The sequence below is a fragment of the Cyanistes caeruleus genome, chromosome 7 (genome assembly GCF_971803275.1).
Source record: "Cyanistes caeruleus chromosome 7, bCyaCae1.hap1.1, whole genome shotgun sequence".
Lineage (NCBI taxonomy): Eukaryota > Metazoa > Chordata > Aves > Passeriformes > Paridae > Cyanistes > Cyanistes caeruleus.
In genome coordinates, this window is record NC_141707.1 from 16,549,086 (window position 1) to 16,571,125 (window position 22,040).

Below are 22,040 nucleotides of genomic sequence, written 5' to 3' on the forward strand. Positions count from 1 at the left end.
GTTTTACAGGCAATTAAAAGATGCCACTCTGTCCAGCATGCAAAGCTGTGCAGTTGACAGCTCTTAATATCATCCACTGAACTGCCTATTGGTTGAACTTTGATTAATTTGGAGTTCAAGAGGAAGCCAGGAAGTTCACGTAAGCAGAGCTCAAAACCACGGCCACTCCCAGTGATGGGCATTATGCATTCCAGCACCGTTACTTCAGGGTTGGAACTTCACCGTTTATTCCATTTTTTAATTCCCTCTTATTTGTTCACTAACCCACCACAGCACTTGCTGCTTACCACATGAGTAGTTTCACCTCCTTAACAGTCTATTGTTAAGCACTGTCAAAAGCTTTTGAAATTCTAAATGAATTATATCTGATAGTACTCTCAATGTTTTGTTGTCACAGTGAAAGAATTCAATAGATTAGCAAAGACATTTTCCTCTGAAGAAACTGTGCTAATTTACTGCTATCAAAGTATGATCTAGAGCAGATTATCTCTTCAAAAAGCACCAGCATTTCCTCTGCCACTGATGAAGAGCTTGATGGTCAGCAGTGCCAAACACACCTTTGGTTAAAGGCACTGAGGTTAAGTACAAGTTTATTTTTATAGAGAGTGACTGATTTAATGTGAAACTATGTCACTGGCTTGAATGCACAGCAAAGGAGGACAAGGGAGCAACAAACCTGTGGCCTATTCATTTACCACATATACAGATAATCATAACCAAAGACAAGCAAAGCACAGATAAATATACCAAAAATTCCTTTATCAATTGAGGGACTTGAAATACCAAATAAAATAGCAGGCCAATCTGGCCTGAATATCTCCTCCCCTTTTTCTCAAAGCTTAAAGATCCCCTAATAGAGATTCTCAGTGTGAAATAATGCTGGTGAAGGCTCAAAGACTAACAGGCCACAGTAAAGCTATCAAAACTATTTGTAAGCCTTTTATAGGGCTGATTCTTTGATATCAGACCACATCAAACTTTGTAAGCAGGTAGTATGGACAGCTTCTTACACATGCTATGGCCCAATTCCACTCTCAAATGAAATAATTCATCAACCTCTCAGACCAGCAGATTCCCTACAACGTTCTCCCTTACTTTAATGAAAAAATTTTTTCACTGCAGCTGCTCTGTTCAGCAAGTCTCTTATTTGTGTTTCACCAAGCCACTCTGAAGAAGACAAGATAATAGTGATATATCCCATGTAATTGAGACATCAGAGGAAGAGAAATTGAGGAGTTTGCTGTATTTCTAAACCACACCAGACCACTTCAAAGAGTACGATTCCAGTTTCCCAGCAAGTTTTCCCCAAGGCAACCTCAGAGCTTCACTTAGCACTGTTATAACTGAGGAAGCTTAGACCCACAGCTGTGACCTAGAAGCTTATTCAGCTACACATACTCAACCAGTGACAGCCACCAACAAGGTACAGCAAAAGCTCTGATCACAAATTAAAAACTGCATGGCATATTAAATATTCTGCACATTGATGCCCACATTTCCCCAAGTGTTCCTCTATCAGTACTTTAAATAGAAAAAATCCTGGATAAACGTACTAATTTTCATTAACTAATGAGACCAGCAAAACATTTCTCTTTAATATCTCATTTTATGGCATTTTATGCTTATGGTCTTATCCTTTATACAAAGCTGTTCAATTTCAGAACTCAGTCTTTTTGTCTCCAAACACTCCTGGGAAAAAAAAAATAGTCTTAAGGTGTCTTAAGTACACTTCCAGTAAATATGGACAAGCAAGAAACACAAATATTATGAAAAGAATCTATAACAGAGTTTCACTGTTTTTAGAAATTCCCACACAAACCAGCCTAAAATGACACTGACGCACACCCTAAACAATTTTCTAAGTTACATAGCAGCATCCCATTAATCATAAGCAAAATGTTCTGCTTTGTATTAAGTCATTGAAGAATCAACACAGCATACAAAACTAGCAATTCTGTTTGCAACATACTAAATTATTTTTTAGGTCATCAAGCATATGGCACTTTAAATAGACAAAGCAATTTGTCTAAAAGCACAAGCATATCCCATGTTTGGATCTTTGGTTTAAAGCCATTAAATATTTTTTCCTCTGATTTTATGAAGAAAAGAAGATAAAATCAACAAAGTTTTATAAATAATACCCCTCCCCCTCTATGCTGAATAAGTCACCAATGAGTTTCCCAAAAGTAAATTTTTCTGACAATTTAAAATTAGAAGAGGTTTCTCTGCAGTTACTACTTCTCTACCAAGTAAGGAAATTTGTCTTATTTTAGTTGAAATTTAGAGACTCGTATCCTTTAAAATGAATAAGGGGCCTGCTAAGACTTTCAGTAGCAAATCACAGGAACTCCCAAAATTTAACAGTTGAAGTAACCACCACAGGATTTGTTTATTTTGTCACACTCAACCATGACATCTGAATGATTCTCAAAATCTTAATTCCATGCAAAGTAAGAGATTATAGAAGATATTTTAAGTGGTATAAAAAAGAAAAAAATGTCTTGTAAAACTTACATTCTTTCACCATGCTATTTGAATATAGAAATAGAAAGAAACACAGAACTGCTTGAAAAGGTTAAGTCCTAAGTGAACTGCTAGGCTTCTCTTCTCACTGCTTGGGTCACGCTTCCCACTCTTTCATTCTACTCCAGAAGGGGAGAGTCACAGCAGTTATGGGCAGATGTTTTTAAGAATATTTAACACCCATTTCACCTGCCAGATGTCAATGAAATGAGAAAGCAGCATTTGTTATTTGAAAAGACACATAATATTTTCATACAAGCTCTACCTTATCTTTGTCTTCCACAACATCTGCCAGCACATCATCTGGGTCCAAGATTCCTCCATCTGTATACTCCAGGTGGTGAATATTTACCCAGGAAGCTGGATCCTGTAAGACAGATACAAGACTTCTTAACCTACCTTTGCATGATTTTAGTGCTGTCAGACAAAGCAGTTTTGTGTCCCACTTGTTTTCCACCTACTTCCCTCTATAGTCATGAGGTAGGAGATTGGAGCTGCTACTCAAAATTGAAACTGAGAGCAAATGAAAACTACAGATTAAAAACAAGCAATACATATAGAACATTACACAAAAAAAATCTTTAAAACATAGATTTTTTTTTACTGATATTGATTCATATTTCCTTATTAATCTTTATCTAATTTGAATAGTGAATTTGAAATAATTTTAAAAAATTCTTTTTGTTCTACAATACTTTATAGATGGACTATTTCAGTTATTATCAGAACAAACGTATAAATAAATACAGATAGATGCACCACTTCTGACATGTTGTGGGGAGGTGCATCTCTATTTTTTTAGATCTATAAAACACATCCATCATTTCTTTCTCTGAAGAAGCAGATAATACTAATGTGGCAAAGATCCCCAAACAAATAAGTAAATCCCAGTTTGCTTTCACAAACAAATACTTTCAAATTCCAATGCAACACTGTGTACCATATTAATAGGGATCATATTAATTCTCAAAAATGTATGCTTTTCTCATACATTATTAACTCCTTCACTTCAATAACCAAGAGTTCAGCCATCATTCCACTGACCCTGAAGCCAAAAGGCTCAAGTGTACTGCTTAACAGCAAATTCTCCCTGACAGGAAATACAAAATTAGAGAATAGAGACACAGTCTGCAGCCACTGCCCCCAGACGATACCAACTACCTGTGTACACAACTTCCAAGTGGTATTTATGGCTGAACTTCCTTAGTTAAGATTTATCCTGCTAGGACAAATTACTGTGGTTTAATGAGCACATGGCAGCTCAGTGAGTCCCAGGGACAAGTTTGAGTGGTATCAGCACTGATGAACGTTGCATCTGCTACAGCACAACGAAGAAAAAAAAACATGCCTAGCTAGGATTATAAAGCATATTTGAGTCCTCCATCAAATACTGTGGAGAATGGCCAGAATATGCTAAAATTGAGGGCCAAGAAAGAGGCACACACAGTTATGAGAAATGTTTCAGAAATGGAAAAAAAAAGATATGACCACTGATGGCCTGCAACTGAGAGTAAAGTATAACTAGATACAGTACAGCTGCATGATAACCACACAATTAACCATCTAAAAGAATGCCTATTTGTAACATGCCCATTTAGTCTCTAATTTACCTCTTACTACAGTTATTTCATTTTGCAATGAAACCATCCACTTGTGAAACAGCAAATGCTTGTTCATTCTAGGTATCACATGTTCAAAATTACAAAACTTAGGAATATCAATTAATACACTTTTTCTTCTGTAAAGTGACAAAGTGTGGACAACTATTGCAGCTCAAATTTCTAATCTTTAAGCTCAGAACTTAAGTATTTTTACCAGAACCATAAAATTCTAAGATGGAAAGGCAGAAAAGAAACATACCTTTATGCAATAAATGAGCAGGTTAATTTAGATCATAATATTTACCTAATGCAGATACCTTGAAAAAAGTGTAGTTTGACCATACCAATAAACTTATAAAATATGATACTCCAAAACCAGAATACATCAGTAGCTACAGATGCTCCCCCTGAAAAATTTAACTAATGTAACCACAAAGCTGTTCATAATTAGCAGCACTAAAACAGCATAATTGAAAATCACTCCTCTTAACTGGGCAAACTTCTGTGGCTAAACCTATTTGGCCAAACACATTTTAAAACCTGCTGTATGTATTATACTATTGAAATGTTAAGAATAAAGCTGAAGTTAAAAAATACGCAGCTCATTAGAATCTTTTGCTTTCAGTGTTCACTTCTATTTGTGATTCAGTAGCTGCAGCAACACAGATGTGTCATTGAAACAGAAACAAAGAAAAAACAAGTGTAAAACCCTATTGTCCCAATAGAATGCTGCAAGTTGGCAGGACAAGCTCAAGACATAGCCACCCTATATTACATTAAACTTAATTAATTCCTAAACATCTTTTACTTTTGGACACAGCAAATATGGTAAATTATTTTTGCTAGTGGCAATACCAAGAGAACATCTCTAAAATAGTCTCAAAAAACAAAAGATGCCATTCCTCACCAATCTTTTGGAACAATGTAAGATTCTTTAAAAGAAGACAATGACAATTCACAATGAAGTACAAGAACTAAAGCAGATCAGGATTCACAGTTTCTTTTGAAGAAAAGTACTTCTTAATGGTTTAGACACATACTTTAGTTCAGGTACACACAGTATGAACACACAATGACTTTCTGATCTCAAGGACTCCCCAATTACAATGACCAGCACAGACTATAGCAAGACTGAATACTTGCTGCCTCAGAAACACACATGGGAATGGCTTCTATTAGCTTATATGAACTTCATCCCTCCAAGTAAAAGCCCATGCTGGGTGCAGGGAGTTTTTTATAAACTTGGTTGATGAAGCAAATAGTAACTAGTGCTAGATAGACTGGGAAGAGGTTCCCTCCACATAGTCACAAACGTAAAATAGTCCACCTGACAGCAAACCCATTCAGCTATTCAAAAAAAATTTCAAAGTCAGAGAACATTTTCTGTTCTTTGTATGAATTCCAAACACTGACATGCATTGGGCATAAAGTGTCCATTAAAAAAACAAAAAACAACCACCCAAAAAACCCCCACCAACTAAAATATATACATCAGTTTCTTCAGTGTTTCTTTAGTCACACCAAGATTCAAGACAGTTTTACTGAATAAAACATTTTAGAAAACTCACCATTCAAAAGAAGCTATTAACTACCAGAAGATGGAAAAGTTGACTATCTAAAATTCCAAATAGCACTGTATCTATATACATATGAACAAACTCACATTTTGCTCATTACTTAGAGTGCAAAAGGAGTAGGTCCAAAATATGGTACATGAAATCATTAACAGAGAAAATGAAACTTGCTCAGGAAAAAATCATCCTATTTTAAGGTTCTTGTGCTTTACTATGATAGAATAATCAAAAGGAGCATCAAGAACACTGCAGGTTTCCATGTGTTTTAAAACTTCTAGGCAGGAGATTGCCGTTCTAATGCAACAGAGTAACTTCATAGTTCATAATGTATACAAGTGGAAGTCTTGCAAAAAAGAGAGTTTGCCGATTCTACAGTGTCTTCTGAATGCTCTGAAATTCAGAGCCCAGGAACAGAGATGGCAGGCTGTGCAAAGGGTCAGTGCCAGACAGCTTCAACAAAATAACACTTCTTGCCTGCTGAAAGCAGCAAATGGTGAATGACACCCCATTTTTGATCAGAGAAGAGATAGATTAAGGGCATACTTACTGAGAAAGCACTTGCTGAGAAGCTATGAAATAGAAAGTAAGGAAAGTAACTGTATTCTAAAATACTAGGACAAGTTTTGGTTTTTTTGTTTGGTTTTTTTTTCTGATTGATTGCTGTTTCTTTAAGTTTCTCTAGACTGAGACTGAAATCTTATTCTAATGAATGACCATGTCTAGAAGGATTCTTCACAGTATCTTCTTAATCATCATCATTAAAAGCTGACATGCCTAAAAAGAAATACTTAGTTTAGAAAAAGCCTCTTGTAGAAATAAAACACTAACAGTAGCCTGGAAGCTCTGGACAGCATTGAGGCATGGTTACCTGAATCTATATCTGCTCCTAAACATTTCTAAATGTTAGAAAATCCATCTTGAAGAAACTGCAACTACGGTTCCAAAATATCCTAGCATCACAAGTGGGGAGAAGTTCTCTTACAGCGTAGTACATAACCTGAGGCAGAAATTCAGCTGAAGTACAAACCTGTAAAAGTCTATGTAAAGAAAATGTATGACTAAGTTACCTGGTATAATTCATAACAGCACTTGGCAAATGAATATTGAACAGTTACTCTAATGTGCATTTTACCTTAGGGCTGCAAGTCATGTTTGTGTTTAACATCAAGCCACTTAAAAGCTGTTTATCATCATTTCCTTTATGTGTGGGAGAACACTTTAGGAATTACTATGCAAATATTTACCAAATGTTAAATTAAAGCCAGGTCACATGAATGCACAAGTGCAATGTAGGCAGAGAAGTGACATAAATTTTAAAAAATGGGCTTGCCATTCATGTTGTTACAGAATCCTGACTTAGTTGTTGCCACATAATACAAAACCATCACTGTTCAAATAGTCTAAAACAGGTTCAAGAATTTTTCTATGCATTTATTTTCAGTCAACATACCAATCAATCTATAATTAAAGCATTCACCTTTATTGTTAGGTTTTTACATAAATCTATAGATTCACATTTTTAATGTATGAAAAAGTTGGAGAGCATTTTTGATTCTTTTTGTTCCCAACTCACCTAAAAATGTATCAGTCTCTTTCCTGAAAACTAAGCAACATATCTAACAAATGTTACAGTCCACATCAGGTATTTCAGACTGTTAAGGAGAATCCTAACTTAAAGACATTTCAGCTGACCACCAATAAAATAAACACCACCACTTAAGGACTTCACGATTAATTATTGTTTGATGCTGTATTCTGTTCCGCTGTGCGGAATGCATAAAATTAATAGCCAACCTTATATTTGAATTCTTAATTTAATATAGTAACAATAGGATGCACAAAAAAAAAAATCAGAAATAGGACTGACTTATTCATGCTGATATTTCTGAAGTGCCTCCACATCAGTGTTTCACTAGAGCAAACAGGCTTCAATGAAATACAGCATACAAATGGAAATCATATATGCCTGTTCCACATACACAACAACAGAATAAATGGTAGGTCAAACTTGGGGGAAGGTGTGGCCTCTGGCCACATTGTTTTCTGTCATTTAGACAGTGTAAAAGTAAAATTAAAAATCCCATAATCATAAACCATTTTCTGACAAATGGATATTTTAGGTTAAGCTCAGCAAAAGAGGTATTCTACCACTTAATCATTTTTAGATTATAAATTGCAATGTGATGCATTACGTCAATATATTAAGTAGTATTTAATGATTTCTATAAGCATTTTAAGGCTACACAATGTATCATTATGCACAAACAGCAATAAGTATTAGTTAACTTATTAGCAATAAGTTAAATACTTATTAGTTACTTAACTAATAAGTATTAGTTATTAACCCTAACTCTCAGACCACAACTTGGGGAAGAGAGCACAAAAAGCAACTCCGAGAGGAACATACGGATGAGACTGGGCACAGCCTCAAGCTTCATCTCTAAATCCTTCTCAAAGTTTACCACTGAATTAGATCTGCCTTAAGCATTTTTGGTTTGCTTACCAAAAACACCTCCAAACAAGCCTGAAGTGGTACTTCATTTAAACTCCATCTCAACTGTCACCAACAGGGCTGCCATCTTCAGTTGTAGTAAAGGTGGGGCTCTGTTTCTACAGCTCTATGAATACAGAGTTTCCCAAATCAAGAGTTGACCACAAAACAGATGTTTGCACACAATAGACTATCACAATCTGGAGCTGAACAGTTAGAGGTCAGCAACAACACAACATATGTGCATTGATGTCCTTGTACAACCTAAAAGAAGCCCCAAGAAAAAATCCAAACCACCCCAATATGCATCACACCCTGTCCATACAGCAGGCAAACAACCACCACTCCTACTCTCTTCATATGCATGAATGCAGAATTGTATCATTGCATACAATATTGTAGGTTACAGATAAAACAGCTTTATGGAATAAAAGGAGCCACAAGAAGTTTCTGTAAAAATAGAAGATGAACAGCTACCTGCACAAATTAAGCCTGTTCCAGACATTACTGAATACAGAAGTTCCTGGCACAGACCTGATCTGAATAAGCCTCCCTATACAAAATACATGAGTATACTCCATAAACACATACATGTATTTACACATGCACACACCTGTAACTGAATACAAATTGGTTCTTCTTTTCATAAAATTAAAAAAATGGAGAAAATGCAATATTTAGGTTTCACTGCTCAGGAAGCTTCCAGAGTTTAGTTTACTTTACACATAACAGAGGATGTTACAAGCTCATATTTCTAGGTCTCACTGTTGAAAAAATTAATTTTCACCATCTAATTAATTACACTGTCTTTATAGCATAACATTAACCAACACATTTTTAACCCTTTCCAGTTAGAAATTCAAAAGCAGCAGAAATCTTTAAGATAACACAAGGAAGAGAAACATGCTACAAAACAGTGAGGTAGTAAAAAAATTCCTTGTGTATTTCATAGTGCTATTGTTCTCCTTCACCAAAACTCTGACTCCGCTTGCATTAGAAGTGAAAATGTAAGATGCTAGAGAGAAGATAAAACTTCTTTATAGCCTTCTACCAGCTGGAGTGGCACACATTCTCTCAAGTTATTAATATTAAAGAAAGATCTATACTCAGTGAGCTCAAAGACAGAAATTAAAGCTGAGGTAAGGGCAAAGGACAAGGTAGTCTGCTCAGAAAGAAAATGCTTTTAAGCATCCAGAAATAAAAACACAGAAGGCCATACAGCATAAATAGTCTTAGAAAGGTGACTGTAAGGGATGCCTCCTAATCTGTCCTCCAAATGAAATAAAGTACTATAAAAACAAAGCAGCACAAGAAAGGATCTCCAGAGAGAAATTTTACCTTAACTGGGGGTTGATAGCAAACAGAAAGAAGTTCATTCCAAGGAAAGTTGTGAGTACATGGAAGACAAAGTTCTTCACTTTTCACAATAAATTTAGCAGGTCTAACAAGCTTTCAAACCTCATGCCAAAACATGATCACAAGAAGTAACACCAGTCTAAGTTGTTATACCCATGATGCTTTGCTTCTGACTAAAGCACACATTTTGATTTTTTTTTAGATAAGTTAGGAAGTTTTCTTCACACAGTAAGATAACACATAAGAAATTTCTCTCCTCTTAAAAAGAATAGACTAAATATTCAAATATAAGGTGAATTAAAGATTATTTTCTTCAAACCAACACAATTTCTCCTACTCTTTAGAAAGATCTCTTTTCAAACTGTAGTAGAGGAAACTATTCCCTGTAAACAAGCTATTTAAAAAACTAAATCTCATTCTATGTATTTTCACACATACTAAATTTTTGTCCAGATTCATTCATTTTATCTCTCAATACTAGTTGTGGAAAACATATTCTTCCCTCAAGCACTTCTTTTTTCAAATCATGATTAGATGTAATATAGCCAAAAGGTATGAAGTAAAAAAGGAGTTCTGAAAAAACAGTAACTTACATAAGATCACTTTAAATATTTAATTTTAAAAGTTTCTGTCTTTGAAAGTGCTAAAAACCAGATGCCAAAAGAGGAACTAATCAGATCAGGTCAACAGAGAAACATTCATCTTTGTCAGAACGGTTGGGTTTATCTCAGTACACTTGCAGTTTTTGCACAGTCTGGTCACACTGCCTTGATGGCCTTTAAGGACAGCAAGGGCATAAAATAGACCCTGGACTACCACAGATTTGTGACTGAAACAATCTGTTAACTATCCCAAAAAAAGCAGAAAAAAAAATTCTCTTGCTTTTTCCAGGCACAATGAACAACCAAAAAGCAGAGCTTCTTTTTAGTCTTTGGAATGAGGCCTAACACAGCACAAATACAGCTCACCATCAGCTTTACCTTTGACATGCTAAATGGTCCAAAATACCATTAATCAATCCCTAGTCACCAGAGGGACCTAGAATATTTCTTGACCTTTAGCCATCTTCAAATAATTATGCTCTGAGAAATTAACAGGACCTAGTATTTCCATGACTAGTAATCAGAACACAACAGCAAGAACTGATGATCACTGCTTTCTGTCTTCACCTGTTCCCTGCACTCCACCATATACCAAACTTCATTTTGGAGGTATGAAACTTTCTTGCACATTTTTTTCCTTCTCTGATTAATTTTCACGTACAGTTAACACATTCTGTTTTACTTGGGAAGACAGACACTCAGTGACTGGTTGTAAGAGCCACCTCATTACAGCAAGATGGGCTTAGACATCAGAGAGCTCTCACGGTGAAGATGTGGGCTACAAGGAACTCAGCACACAGATTATACACAGTTTCAACTGTTAAAAAAGTCCCAGCTCACATTTGAAGATAAAGACCCTGGCCTGAGATCCTGGTAGACAAACCACAGGATAGTAAGACAGTGAAAGTTCTTTACATAGGCTATAAACCAAGGGGAGCAGAGTGAATAGGACTCTTCCACTTGAGCCACTCAACACTGCATACTGTAGGTCACAGCAGAAGGACGGACAGCAAGCCGCTTCTGGCTCTCAAGGGACAGTGCTGGCAAACAGGGACTAGAAGATTCCTTGTCCTTCAGCTATCTGTAAATAATTATGTTTTAAGAAATTACCAGGACTATATACTAATAATAAAGTCTTCATTTTTCACAAGGCAAGGAAGGTACTTCACTGTAATCAGAAAGGAGAAAGAAGAGACGGTTTGAATATGCAGGGGGAAAAAATACCTATCTCCCATATTCAGTCTGAGGAGGAAAACAGAAAAAGCTGCTTCTATCTCCCTATCATGGAATTCTCTGTTTGTCAGAGCACAGACATATAAACCTAAAATGACCCAGATTATTTCAACTAACACTTCAACTTTTACTTGATTTGCAGCACTGGAACCCTCCAAAAATAAGAGCATTCTGATTTTATACTGAATCTGAATGAGAAACCACTCTCTGAATATGGCTGTCTGAATATCACTTGAATAAAATAAGATGTAGAGAGTACATCAGGAGATGATCACATAGCCCAACTTTACATTATAGTGCAACATTTAAGAAGACCATTTCTGTGAAGAAAGTATGCCCGTTTCAGTTTTACAAAGAAAGCTGGAGATACACATTTAGACAGAGGTCTACACACTGCACTTGTAACAACCAGCCAAAATCTCCCCCTCCAAGCCTCAGTTAAAGCTGGAGCACGCTGTATGGCAGGCACTGAATCCAAGTTAACTACACAAATGTAAGAATATAAGTGTAAACTAATCTTCAGTTATAAACTAAGAATATCCTTTAGCTTTTCAAGTCCATAACATTAGACTGCTTCAACAATGCGGAAACACAAAAGACTCAACCCTGTGCAAATTAGCACAAAAGTTCCAGAACAAAACATCTCTAAATAAACCTGCAAGATTTTAAGGCTTACCTTTCATATCCCAAGTCCTCCATGTCAAATATTATCTGCAATATTCAGAGTCGTATTGTTATGCTAATAAGCAAACTGCTACCCAGCTCTAGGCAGCTGGCAAGTAATTAATTTGCATTGAGTGGCTTTTTGTTTGATTTCCTGAAGGTGACACTGCGGGGGCTAAGGACCACAGCAATGATTTCTTAAAATCCAAAATTAAGTGGGCAGACTCTCCATATTAGTATAAAGCCACTCCTTCAAACTGTCATACATCTTTCACATAGAAATGAGAAGGGGAAAAACTTAAGAAAGTAAGAAATGCATGTATAAGAGTAGTGTACTTCAAAAGTAAAGTCCAGGTTAAGTGACTGAACAATGCTGTTATTTTGCCAATAAAAACTGAGGATGCCTTAAATTCAAATCATTCAGTATAGCTACAGATAAAAACGAGGCTGGCTGCAAATTAACACAACTCAAGTTTGTAACAAACTCAGCACTGAAGGATACCAGATCTTCAACAAAACATGATAAATGGTTCACATCTCCAAGGGCAGCCAGCACATCAGCCCTGCATCTAGAAACCATCTAAGATTGTTTTATTTACAACTGTTGGGCCTTTCTTTGATAAAGTGATTAATGCATTTGCAGCTGACACAGGACTGCTTATCAGAAGCAGCTGGGAGCTTTAAAGATGTGATTGAGTAACACAAGATTCTAAACAAAACTGAATACAAATGCCTGTAAGACAATGCAGACCAAGCATGCTGGAATCCTGTCAAACTTTAACACAAACTGAGCTTTAGACAAAGCTCAAGTGAGGAAAAAAAAAAAAAATCATTCTAAACTATAGAAGCATTTCCTTAATTCCTCATAGAAAGCCATCAGATATTTTTTGGAATTCCTTAGAGAACAGCAAGACTTTTCTGCTGCAGTACCACCCTATTTCCTGCATGAGTCAACCACCAACCCGAGATTAGGAATTTTGCCAAAGACTGTCAGATTTATAGTGTCAGTAGGAGTCAGAGCCAGTCAGAGCCCAGACCACCATTCCCTTCTCACACATCCAAACTGGTGAATGTAAGAAATGCCACCAGTTCTCACTGGTCTCACTGCCTCTAACAATCTTAATGAACTCTCTCCATGCTCTCTGAACACCTCCTAGCAGGCACAGCTCATTGCTCCTCTTAGAGAGGAGTTAAAGAAGAGTTAAAGAGACCTCGGGTCTCTTTCCTCACTCAGAGAAAACACATGACCTTTCACAGTACATTCAGTGACTGTGCTCCAAAATCAGGCCATAAGGGCTATGTGCCAGTGCTATGAAGATGCTGAGACAGCCAGGGCAGTTTTAAATAACCAAAGCATTGGAAGCATTTGAAGATGTAAGAAGAGTCCCTTTGAGGCAGAAGTAAGTTCATTACAAATGAAAACAAAAGGAAAAAAAAAAAAAAGTGGAAAGTAATATGATGGTGGTGGAAAGTAATAGACTCAAAATTGGCTCTGCTGGGAGGGAAACAAAGGGTTTTACCCATACAGGTGTGGGAGCAAGGTTTGCAGGTCTGTACTAGATGATGCTGTAACCTATTTTGTTCTCATGTGAAATACAAAATTAACCAGTTTCTCTCCTCCCTTTACTTCTCAGGAGGAAAAAACAACTGGGTCAATAATATTTTGAAGGCACAACTAATAGTAAAGCACTACCTAATTCTATAAAACCTAGTCAGCTTCACTGGTTCTGACTATTGTTTAAAAGAACATAATCAGGAAGTTTAAAAAGAAATACAAATATTTAGCAGCTTAACATTACACTGTGTGGATTATTCTATAACCTGCAATTCTGTGCTATATTAATAAAAATTTATATCATCACAGTACAATGTGGGTAAGTTTTAGTATTTGACTTCCAAGATACTTCCAAATAAACCCAGTGAACAGCTGAAACAACCTCTACCTTTAAACACATTGCCAAAGCCAAGTGATGGAACTGGATGAAACCCAAACAAGGCTCCTGAGAACAATTTCCACCTTCATCTGACTGAAACAGAGAACATGCCAGAATTAATACATCATCAAAACTTGATGCTTAACCTCAACACATGAAGTGAATTTTGGCCAAATAAAAAACAGTGAAGAGACTGGTATTATCCACTTTTTCACTGAAATTTAATACTACTAATGCGCATAACGGTTGGCCCTGCCTTTATCCCAAAGGGCTGATTTCTTCTGCTATTCCAAGTGTCTTCAGGAAAACAGAATCACAAAAGAGTTGGGAAGAAACATCTTCACAGATTTCAGAGCGAAAAAGAAAGCAGCATCAGAGTCACTGCAAAACAACTAACAGACAGGTAGGTCTAAGTAAGTCAAGTACAACATTTAGCCCAAACATGAAAAACAACACCTGAGGTACACGTTCCAGTTACTGTTTGGTAGCAACTTTCTCCAACCCACAGGTTGAAAGGGGTCCACATGGAAAAAAAAAAAAAACCCTTACACAACTTTAACCCAGCCAGTACAACCCCATAATAAAGTAAACATGAAAACAGCTGATAAACAAACTTGTTTAAATGCTGTATTTGTTGAGATGCCATTACAACCTTCATTATAATTTGCAGCTTGATGCCATCCATCACTGATACAAATGAGTCCAATTTACTTTTCCATCAGCTACCTCATTTATTCTCTTTGGGCTCCAGATCTGTACCCACACACATTAGCTCCACATATTATATCATGCTTAAGCACCAACAAAAATAAGAAAGAAAATTAAACAAAGATTTACTGAAAATACCTACAGCTAAGTGGACACAACACAGCCATTATTCACAAGAACGCTCGACCCTAACCGTGTTACAGGAACATTTTAGCACAATGCACTGTCAATAGGACTTGCAGAATAACAACTCCCTTCTCAGTAAGCGATGATCAGATCTGGTTCCCAACTCTCACACACAAAAACAAGTAGAGAGCCGGTCTCTGACAAGTTGCTGAAGGCTTTTCAGCCAAGTAATTGGATCTACTTCCACTAAATTTTATCACTATATGCAGTGCCTGAAAAGGAAACCAGTTCATTCTCTTCTTTAAATGGTTACTAACAAAGGACACTGCCATTGTCAGTTAATAAAAAAAAATTATAACATCAGAATTTACTGGTCTAATGGTCACAAAGTAAGTGATTTGGACTCCTACAGAACCTACAACAGCTTTGGCTGCATTATTAAAGCTATGTCTTACACTATGACATTAGGCTCAAAAACAAAAGCACACCCAAGAAAAACAGCCTGAAAATTCATTAAGTGTGCCTCAGCTTACAACAGTATTTAACAGTTTGCTCACTGAACTGAAGCTTGTACCTTTCAATATGAACTCAACCATCACAAAAATACATGATTCAAACTCACCATTTAAAAGTCAAATCTAGCTTTTTTTCTTCCCCGTTAAAAGCAACTCCATCCCACAAAGCCTCCTTCAAACTTTCTTCCCAGATTCCATTAAAGTATTATTTCACTGACAAAAACCACTAGCATAAAATTTATCATAAACAAGATGTTTCAAAACTGAAACAACATTTTGCAGAACATTAGCAGTCCACTACAATCTATTTCAAAACTACTTTGGTCTGCACCACGGCATGTGGAACTAAGACCTGCACTATCCATCCTGCTTATGAACACCAGCATCCTAGATTTTGCTACATGATCAAGTTGGGGTTTTTCATACTGATAAGCCAAATAGTTAATCTCTAAATACACAATGCATAAAAGGGATCATTTCAAACCAGAAAAATGGAAGACACTTATAATCACCACAGCATTCACATTTGAATGACAGCTAAACATAAAGACACATCAAGCATTCAGCCATCTGGAAATAAGATGGGGTTTTTTTTCATATTGTCTATTCTCAAAGCCTTAAGGCAAGAGTCAGAGGTTGACCAAGACTTCCATTTAGTGAGATGCTCATTTCCTATCTACAGCCATTAACAAACTGCACTATGAACAATAAGCCACTCCTCCACTTTTATTGCATTCAAAGCCAGTTGTGTTATACCAGGACAAACAGTGTGTGCATACTGCCAGATGTACTTTATATTTGGAAAATAGGAAGCTACCAAAAAAAAAAAAATCTATCTAATGTTTTCCTAGTGTCTTTGAATATGGCTTATTTAATAAAATGATGACAGCAATTAATATATTATTTTGTTATGCCAGACAAGAAAAAATATGATGCAAAATTCCTGATACATAAATAAAAACAACCGAAGTATGTATTCAGGCACTATTCAGAGTTATATGGCAGTGAATAATGTTGCAGAAAAATAAACAACAAAAAAAATCACACTTCAAGCACAGCTACCAGAGACCTGGGACAACCAGAGGAGGATGCAGTCCAGCTTTAGCATTACATTTTTAATAATACATGAAGGACCTAATAAGAAAAAAGCACCCTGAATGTACAAACACAAACTATCCAGTCCTCTCACATTCTCATTTGCAGCAATTACTCCCCCACAACACAAAAAATTCCATTTCAATGGAAAACTACCTAAACCAACATTTTCCAGACTCAGGGATTAAGGGACCAGCACTGGCATACTCTGATCCATTTTACTCCAAGTGGAAGTATGTGAAAAGAAGCATTTAGAGCAATTCTGTTCTGTTGACAGTTTGAAAAAGGGACTTGAATACAACAATCACAAGGAGGAAAATACCCTTAGAAATAATATATTTAAAAAGCACAGGTCATGAGTTAGCATGTTCTGCGTGCTTTCTTCTAAGCATTTATGAGATTTGTTGAGTTTTTAGAGCAAAATTTAATTATTGATTTTGTTCTTCACTAAGTCAGTGAACTGGTTTCCATGGGGGCTTTTAGGTAGAGTTAGTACCTCCCATCAGCCAGCAGCTGAATGAGAGCTATCCAAATCACTGCTCCTGAAACACTAATACAAAAGACTTCTCTGGATTTTTACGTGCAGATCTTCTTGCCTCACACAGGAGGCAAGAGTTATTATGACAAAGAGTCATAATTTATCATTGACAGACACCAACCTTAAATTATTTTTTTCAGACACACGTACTTTTTTTTCACAAAAAAAATGCATCTTCCTTTTTATTACCGTCTAAACAACACATCATGACTACTACTACGCAAATGCTGGTCTTTATGCACAGTGTTGAAATGTCAATGAACCTTCTCCTTTCTGTCACCCAAAACAACTATTTCAGGTTTCCAGCTCTTCAGGGGGTTTTCTTTTTGTAGCTTATAATGCCAGGAACTCCTGAAACATTTGTTCAGGATACATTTATTACAGCCAGCAGGGGAAAATTAACTGTGAATTGGAAGCAGTTTGGTTTTTCAAATAAGCCTAATTCTGTAGGGGCTGAGCATGCTAACTCCCATCAGTCCTTGAAAAATTTCAGCAAATCTTTTCCCTCTACACAAGATATGGGAAAATTCAACTGAAGAAAGTAATCACTTCTCCAATGTTCTATTCTTGGAGCAGACAAAGAACAGGTTGAGAGGCGTAAAAGTAACAGAAGAGGACAGTCAAATTTCCAACATTACTAAAAAAAATACATGTGTTAAAAAAAGCAACAGTGAGAAACAGGCTTCTGAAAAATATGCAAATTAAACAAATTTTATATATTAGTACACTGTTGTAACCTATTCTATAGAATGGGGAGGACCGAGGAAGTAACCTAGAGAAAAATACAGAATTTCTATAGAAATCTCAGTAGAATGAATAACCTAAAGAAAATACAATTTTCAAAGTCAAAGCCAAGTATGCTACATTTTTTACCCACTAGAACAGACCAGATATTTCCACAAATTAACTCATACACGGTATGAAATAAACTACCTTGTAAAAAGAATCTAATAGATTGCTGACAACTCCCTACTGCAGCCAATTATTTCATTTTTCAAAAAAAAAATCATTACACCTTAACAAAAATCATCGTTACAGCAAATAGTTTTTTAACTCAGTCTGAGTAGAAGGGACGTGATTTGGAGGCAAACAGCATTCATAGAGTTCACAATATATAAACATTTGATTGACGTATATTGTATTTGCCTCATTTTTTTCCCCTGAAATCTTAACAAATACTGCACTTTTTTTTCTAAAAGCAAGTCCTCTGGAATCTTTACTCAGCAAAAAAAAAAATCCCTTATGACTTCTGGTTTCCATACAGGTTTTCATGTAGACTAACCTGTCTACAGTGACACTAACCCACATAAAACTTTTTTAAAAAATAACTTAAGCAGGGAATGGAAGAGTTTGGGACTATTTATTTCAAAAGCAGAAGCTGTTTCAGTTTAAAAAAATGTACAGGTGAGATGCAGCACCATCACCCAATTTACTGATGATTAAGGTATGACACAAGTTAGAGGAAGTTACTTGGTTTTGCCCAGAATAGAGTGAGGCACAGTTTTCATTGCACAACTGGTAAAAGATAAAGGGTACAATGAGCCATTCTAGACTTAAACTTCTGCAAAAAGCAACATTGCCTTGGTCAGATTTGCAGAACCTCTGAATTACTTCTATTTCTAGAAGAGCTACAGACACATTGTAACAAGTAGCTTTCCCTATTGCTTACCCTACTTGTGCACCACTGTATTTCTGACCTGCCCTTGCAGTGTTTAACAGCTAGGACTGATCAAAAAAAATTCTGAGATCAAACTTCTCCATCAAAAACCTTACTGAAATACTGAAGAAATCCTTATAGAAAAGGTTGCAGCAGGAAAAGAGAGCATTTTAACAGCTGCTGAAGCAGGAATCCATAGGAAGGGTGTTCTGCAACTGACCAGCAGGCAGAAGTAGCACATGGAATTCTGACAAGTTCTGGAGGAAGAAGTTAGTTAGGCAGAGTTCCAGGTCACTTTCTATCATCTTTGCTCATGAAACTCATCACTTACAAAAGGTCTGTATCCAAAGCAGCCTGCAGCCTACATTTCCAATAAGAGCAAAGTCTTTAGAGCTTTAAATTTGTAGTCTGTTTCACTTCTGGCTTGTGCTCAGAAATAAGAATTGGCAAACAGAGAATGTTAGTGGAAAGCTTTCTAACACTTAAAATACTACCTACCAAATCAGTATCACAGAGGATTTTAAAAAAAAAAAAATTATCATCATCATTTTGGGCAAAGGTCACAGCAGGCAAACTGCTTTCAACAAAGAAATGCCTGACCTACAGGAAATGAACTGAATGGTGCCTACATTCAGCCGTAGTAAAACTCCTTAAAACATGGAAAAATGATGCAATTATCCCAAATCTTCACCATGAAATTCTGGTCTTACCACCATTAATGACATACAACATTGCAAGACTACCAAAAATATAAACAAAGGCTAGGAAAGACTACATGGTCTCAAAACTTATAGTTGGAGGAGAAACATAAACAGGGAGCTACTTTACTATGGGCATCATCAATATTTATAACACTTATAAAGACACACTGAAGTCTGCCTGTCCTCCTGGCACACCAGTCAAGAGAACAAGCTACAGAGCAGGTACAAGCACCTTTTCAACCAGCCCCTTCTGTAGCACATCACCACCTGAAGATCAGGCAGACCACCCATGTGCTACTGGACAGACAGAACCTTGTCATGGCAGCTTTCAGAGAAGTGTCAAAACACTTAGCTATTTTACCAGTACCTCTCACGGGTAATGAGAAGGCCTAAAGCCATGCTCAAATTATAAGAAATAACCCTTAATTGTAAAAAGGTCTACAAATGGGTGCTCCAGGGTTTGGATACAGAACAAATACACCACATACATGGGATATGTATATAACAAACACAACATCTACATAGGATTAACCCACAGGGATTTATGACTTGTCTCTCCTTCAAAGGTCCTTCATAGACCTGCTGGATTCTAACTTCTTTTGAGCTGGAACTACTCTTACCTGAACTGTACATTGACACTCAAAAGAAACAGGAGATGATTATATAAAGGTTTTTTTTGTCTCCTCTCAGAAAATCTATAATTTAGTTGTTTAGGTTTGCCAATAAAGACCAACTCAGCTGTTGATGGACTGATGAGAATGAGATGGTATCTTCCACAAAAATGTGAATGTCTTTTAAGGTTCTAGGAAAGAGATACAAGTAGAGAAACTGATTTGTCAAAGTAAAAAAATAAAGCCACACAATTTTCAAGGAATGCAGGTCTCTGTTCTTGGGATTGCATGTAATTCTCCTTTAAGCATTCTATTTTCTTCCACTGATTGAGATAGTACTGCATTTTTGTAAAGGAAAATGATAGGGAGGGTGTGTGTTATGATTCACCAATAGATAATATTTTATTGTTTATATGAAAACCAGTCTATCAGACAAGTTGTACTGCAAAATCATTTGGCTCAATGGAGCCTCATCTTTGAGGTCAAATCCCTAGCCAGGAAAAAGAGAGAGTCCAGTGTCAGCTGTTAGCTTCTACTCATCAGACTGACTGCAACTCCAACTCTCAGTCTCTGTACGAGTACAATCACCCACCTTTCTCCCTATCTACCCTTCAGTCCAACAGTATCCTTGTTATAGGCTATAAGAAACATGTTCATTCAAGCATTCTGTAGTTTCCTTTTCCATACACATAACAGCCAATAAAGAAAAATACTGAGGTAAGTCTCTGTGGCAACAAATGCTGCCAGTGCGTTCTTGTGAAACCAATGAGCAACTTGTCTGGAACCTCCCAACTCAGGAGCATTCTCAAGAGCAAGTCAAGCACCGGAGCAGTGCTGTGACACCTGCCACAAAAAAGCCAAGTCATCAGTTCTGAATGGATGTTCTTAGTGGTGACATCACGATTACAGGTTTACACTGGAAAGGAAGAGACATTCTGATTATGTTAAAATACTACAACAGTTCCCTTAATGGAGATGTCTCTAGCACAATCATTAGGCATAAAGAGGAAAAAAACCCCAAACATTTACAAAATCAAGTCTTACATACTTTCTCTTTACAGTGTGGAAAACAGTCCAAAAAAAGTCCTATCCAGTGCAAACAGTCATTTGTTATAACACTAAGTTTCCTTTACAAATAAGTTATTGAAGTAATCCTATGGAAGTAATAAAGTACTGATAAGAAGGCTTACAAAACTACCAGAGCAACATATAACCTGAGGGAAAAAAAAAAAACGCTTATATTAATGACAATATTATACAAATATTGCAGAGGCTTTTTGCCCAAAAGTTGTTGTAACATGGTGATTTTCTAAATTTCTCATATGAAGCACCTTTCTCAGTTTAACAATGTACTCGGGCACTGTCTAGCTCAGTAGAATTTACAAGACAATTTCTATCAATAAGCCATTCACATGAGCCTGTCATTTCTGCTCAGTCAGTTCCCTGACATAAAATGGGTATATCCTTATGTATAAGATTCAAGAATGGAATAGAAAAATACAAAGCAGAATCTGTTTTCAATGATACTAATTGCTCAAAACTTCAGTGTTATCATATTCATTAAGCATGAAACACAGGCATGTTTATAGGGGGTTAGAGGGAGTTTACAATAATGAAGCAATAGGTCATCATGCCTAGGAAAGCTGCAGTTCTGACATTCAAATCATTAGGAAAGCCTAGAGAATGTTCTGCTCAAAGGGGAGGAAATCTGCTGCTTCAGTAGCAAGATGCCAGACGGCACAGTATGTTGCAATTCAACTGACCTATGAGTAAGGAGGAGAGTTAAGTCACACAACATAAAACATTATGCCCAAATAACTGTATCTGTTAAATTAAAAACATTATGTTTTTCAGAAAATATCAGTAGAACACAACCTTCCATTTTCAGACACTTAAGCAAAAAAACCCTGCATTTTATGCAGCAAACAAAAGTACCTCCCAGTTCCATCCCATGCCAGAAATACCATTTGAGGTTTGAATTCCTTCTCCACAAATTCCTACAAGTCTACTCAGAGTTCATCTTCAACTTGGCAAAGAGCAACAGCAAGCAGTCACTACTTAGAACTCTGTACTGCTCTTTAATGGTTCCCTCCTATGACTAACTTAACATTC

At 36.5% G+C, this 22,040-nt stretch overlaps 1 protein-coding gene across 5 annotated transcripts in view; it reads right to left on the reverse strand.

The window, feature by feature from the left end:
• Positions 1 to 22,040, reverse strand: part of PARD3B (par-3 family cell polarity regulator beta) — a 392,133-nt gene that overhangs the window by 363,692 nt on the left and 6,401 nt on the right. For all 5 annotated transcript variants that reach the window (XM_086897517.1, XM_086897518.1, XM_086897516.1 and 2 more), the window contains exon 2: positions 2,789 to 2,890. In XM_086897517.1, coding sequence (XP_086753643.1) covers positions 2,789 to 2,890 — 102 coding nt within the window. The remainder of the gene's footprint in view (positions 1 to 2,788; positions 2,891 to 22,040) is intronic.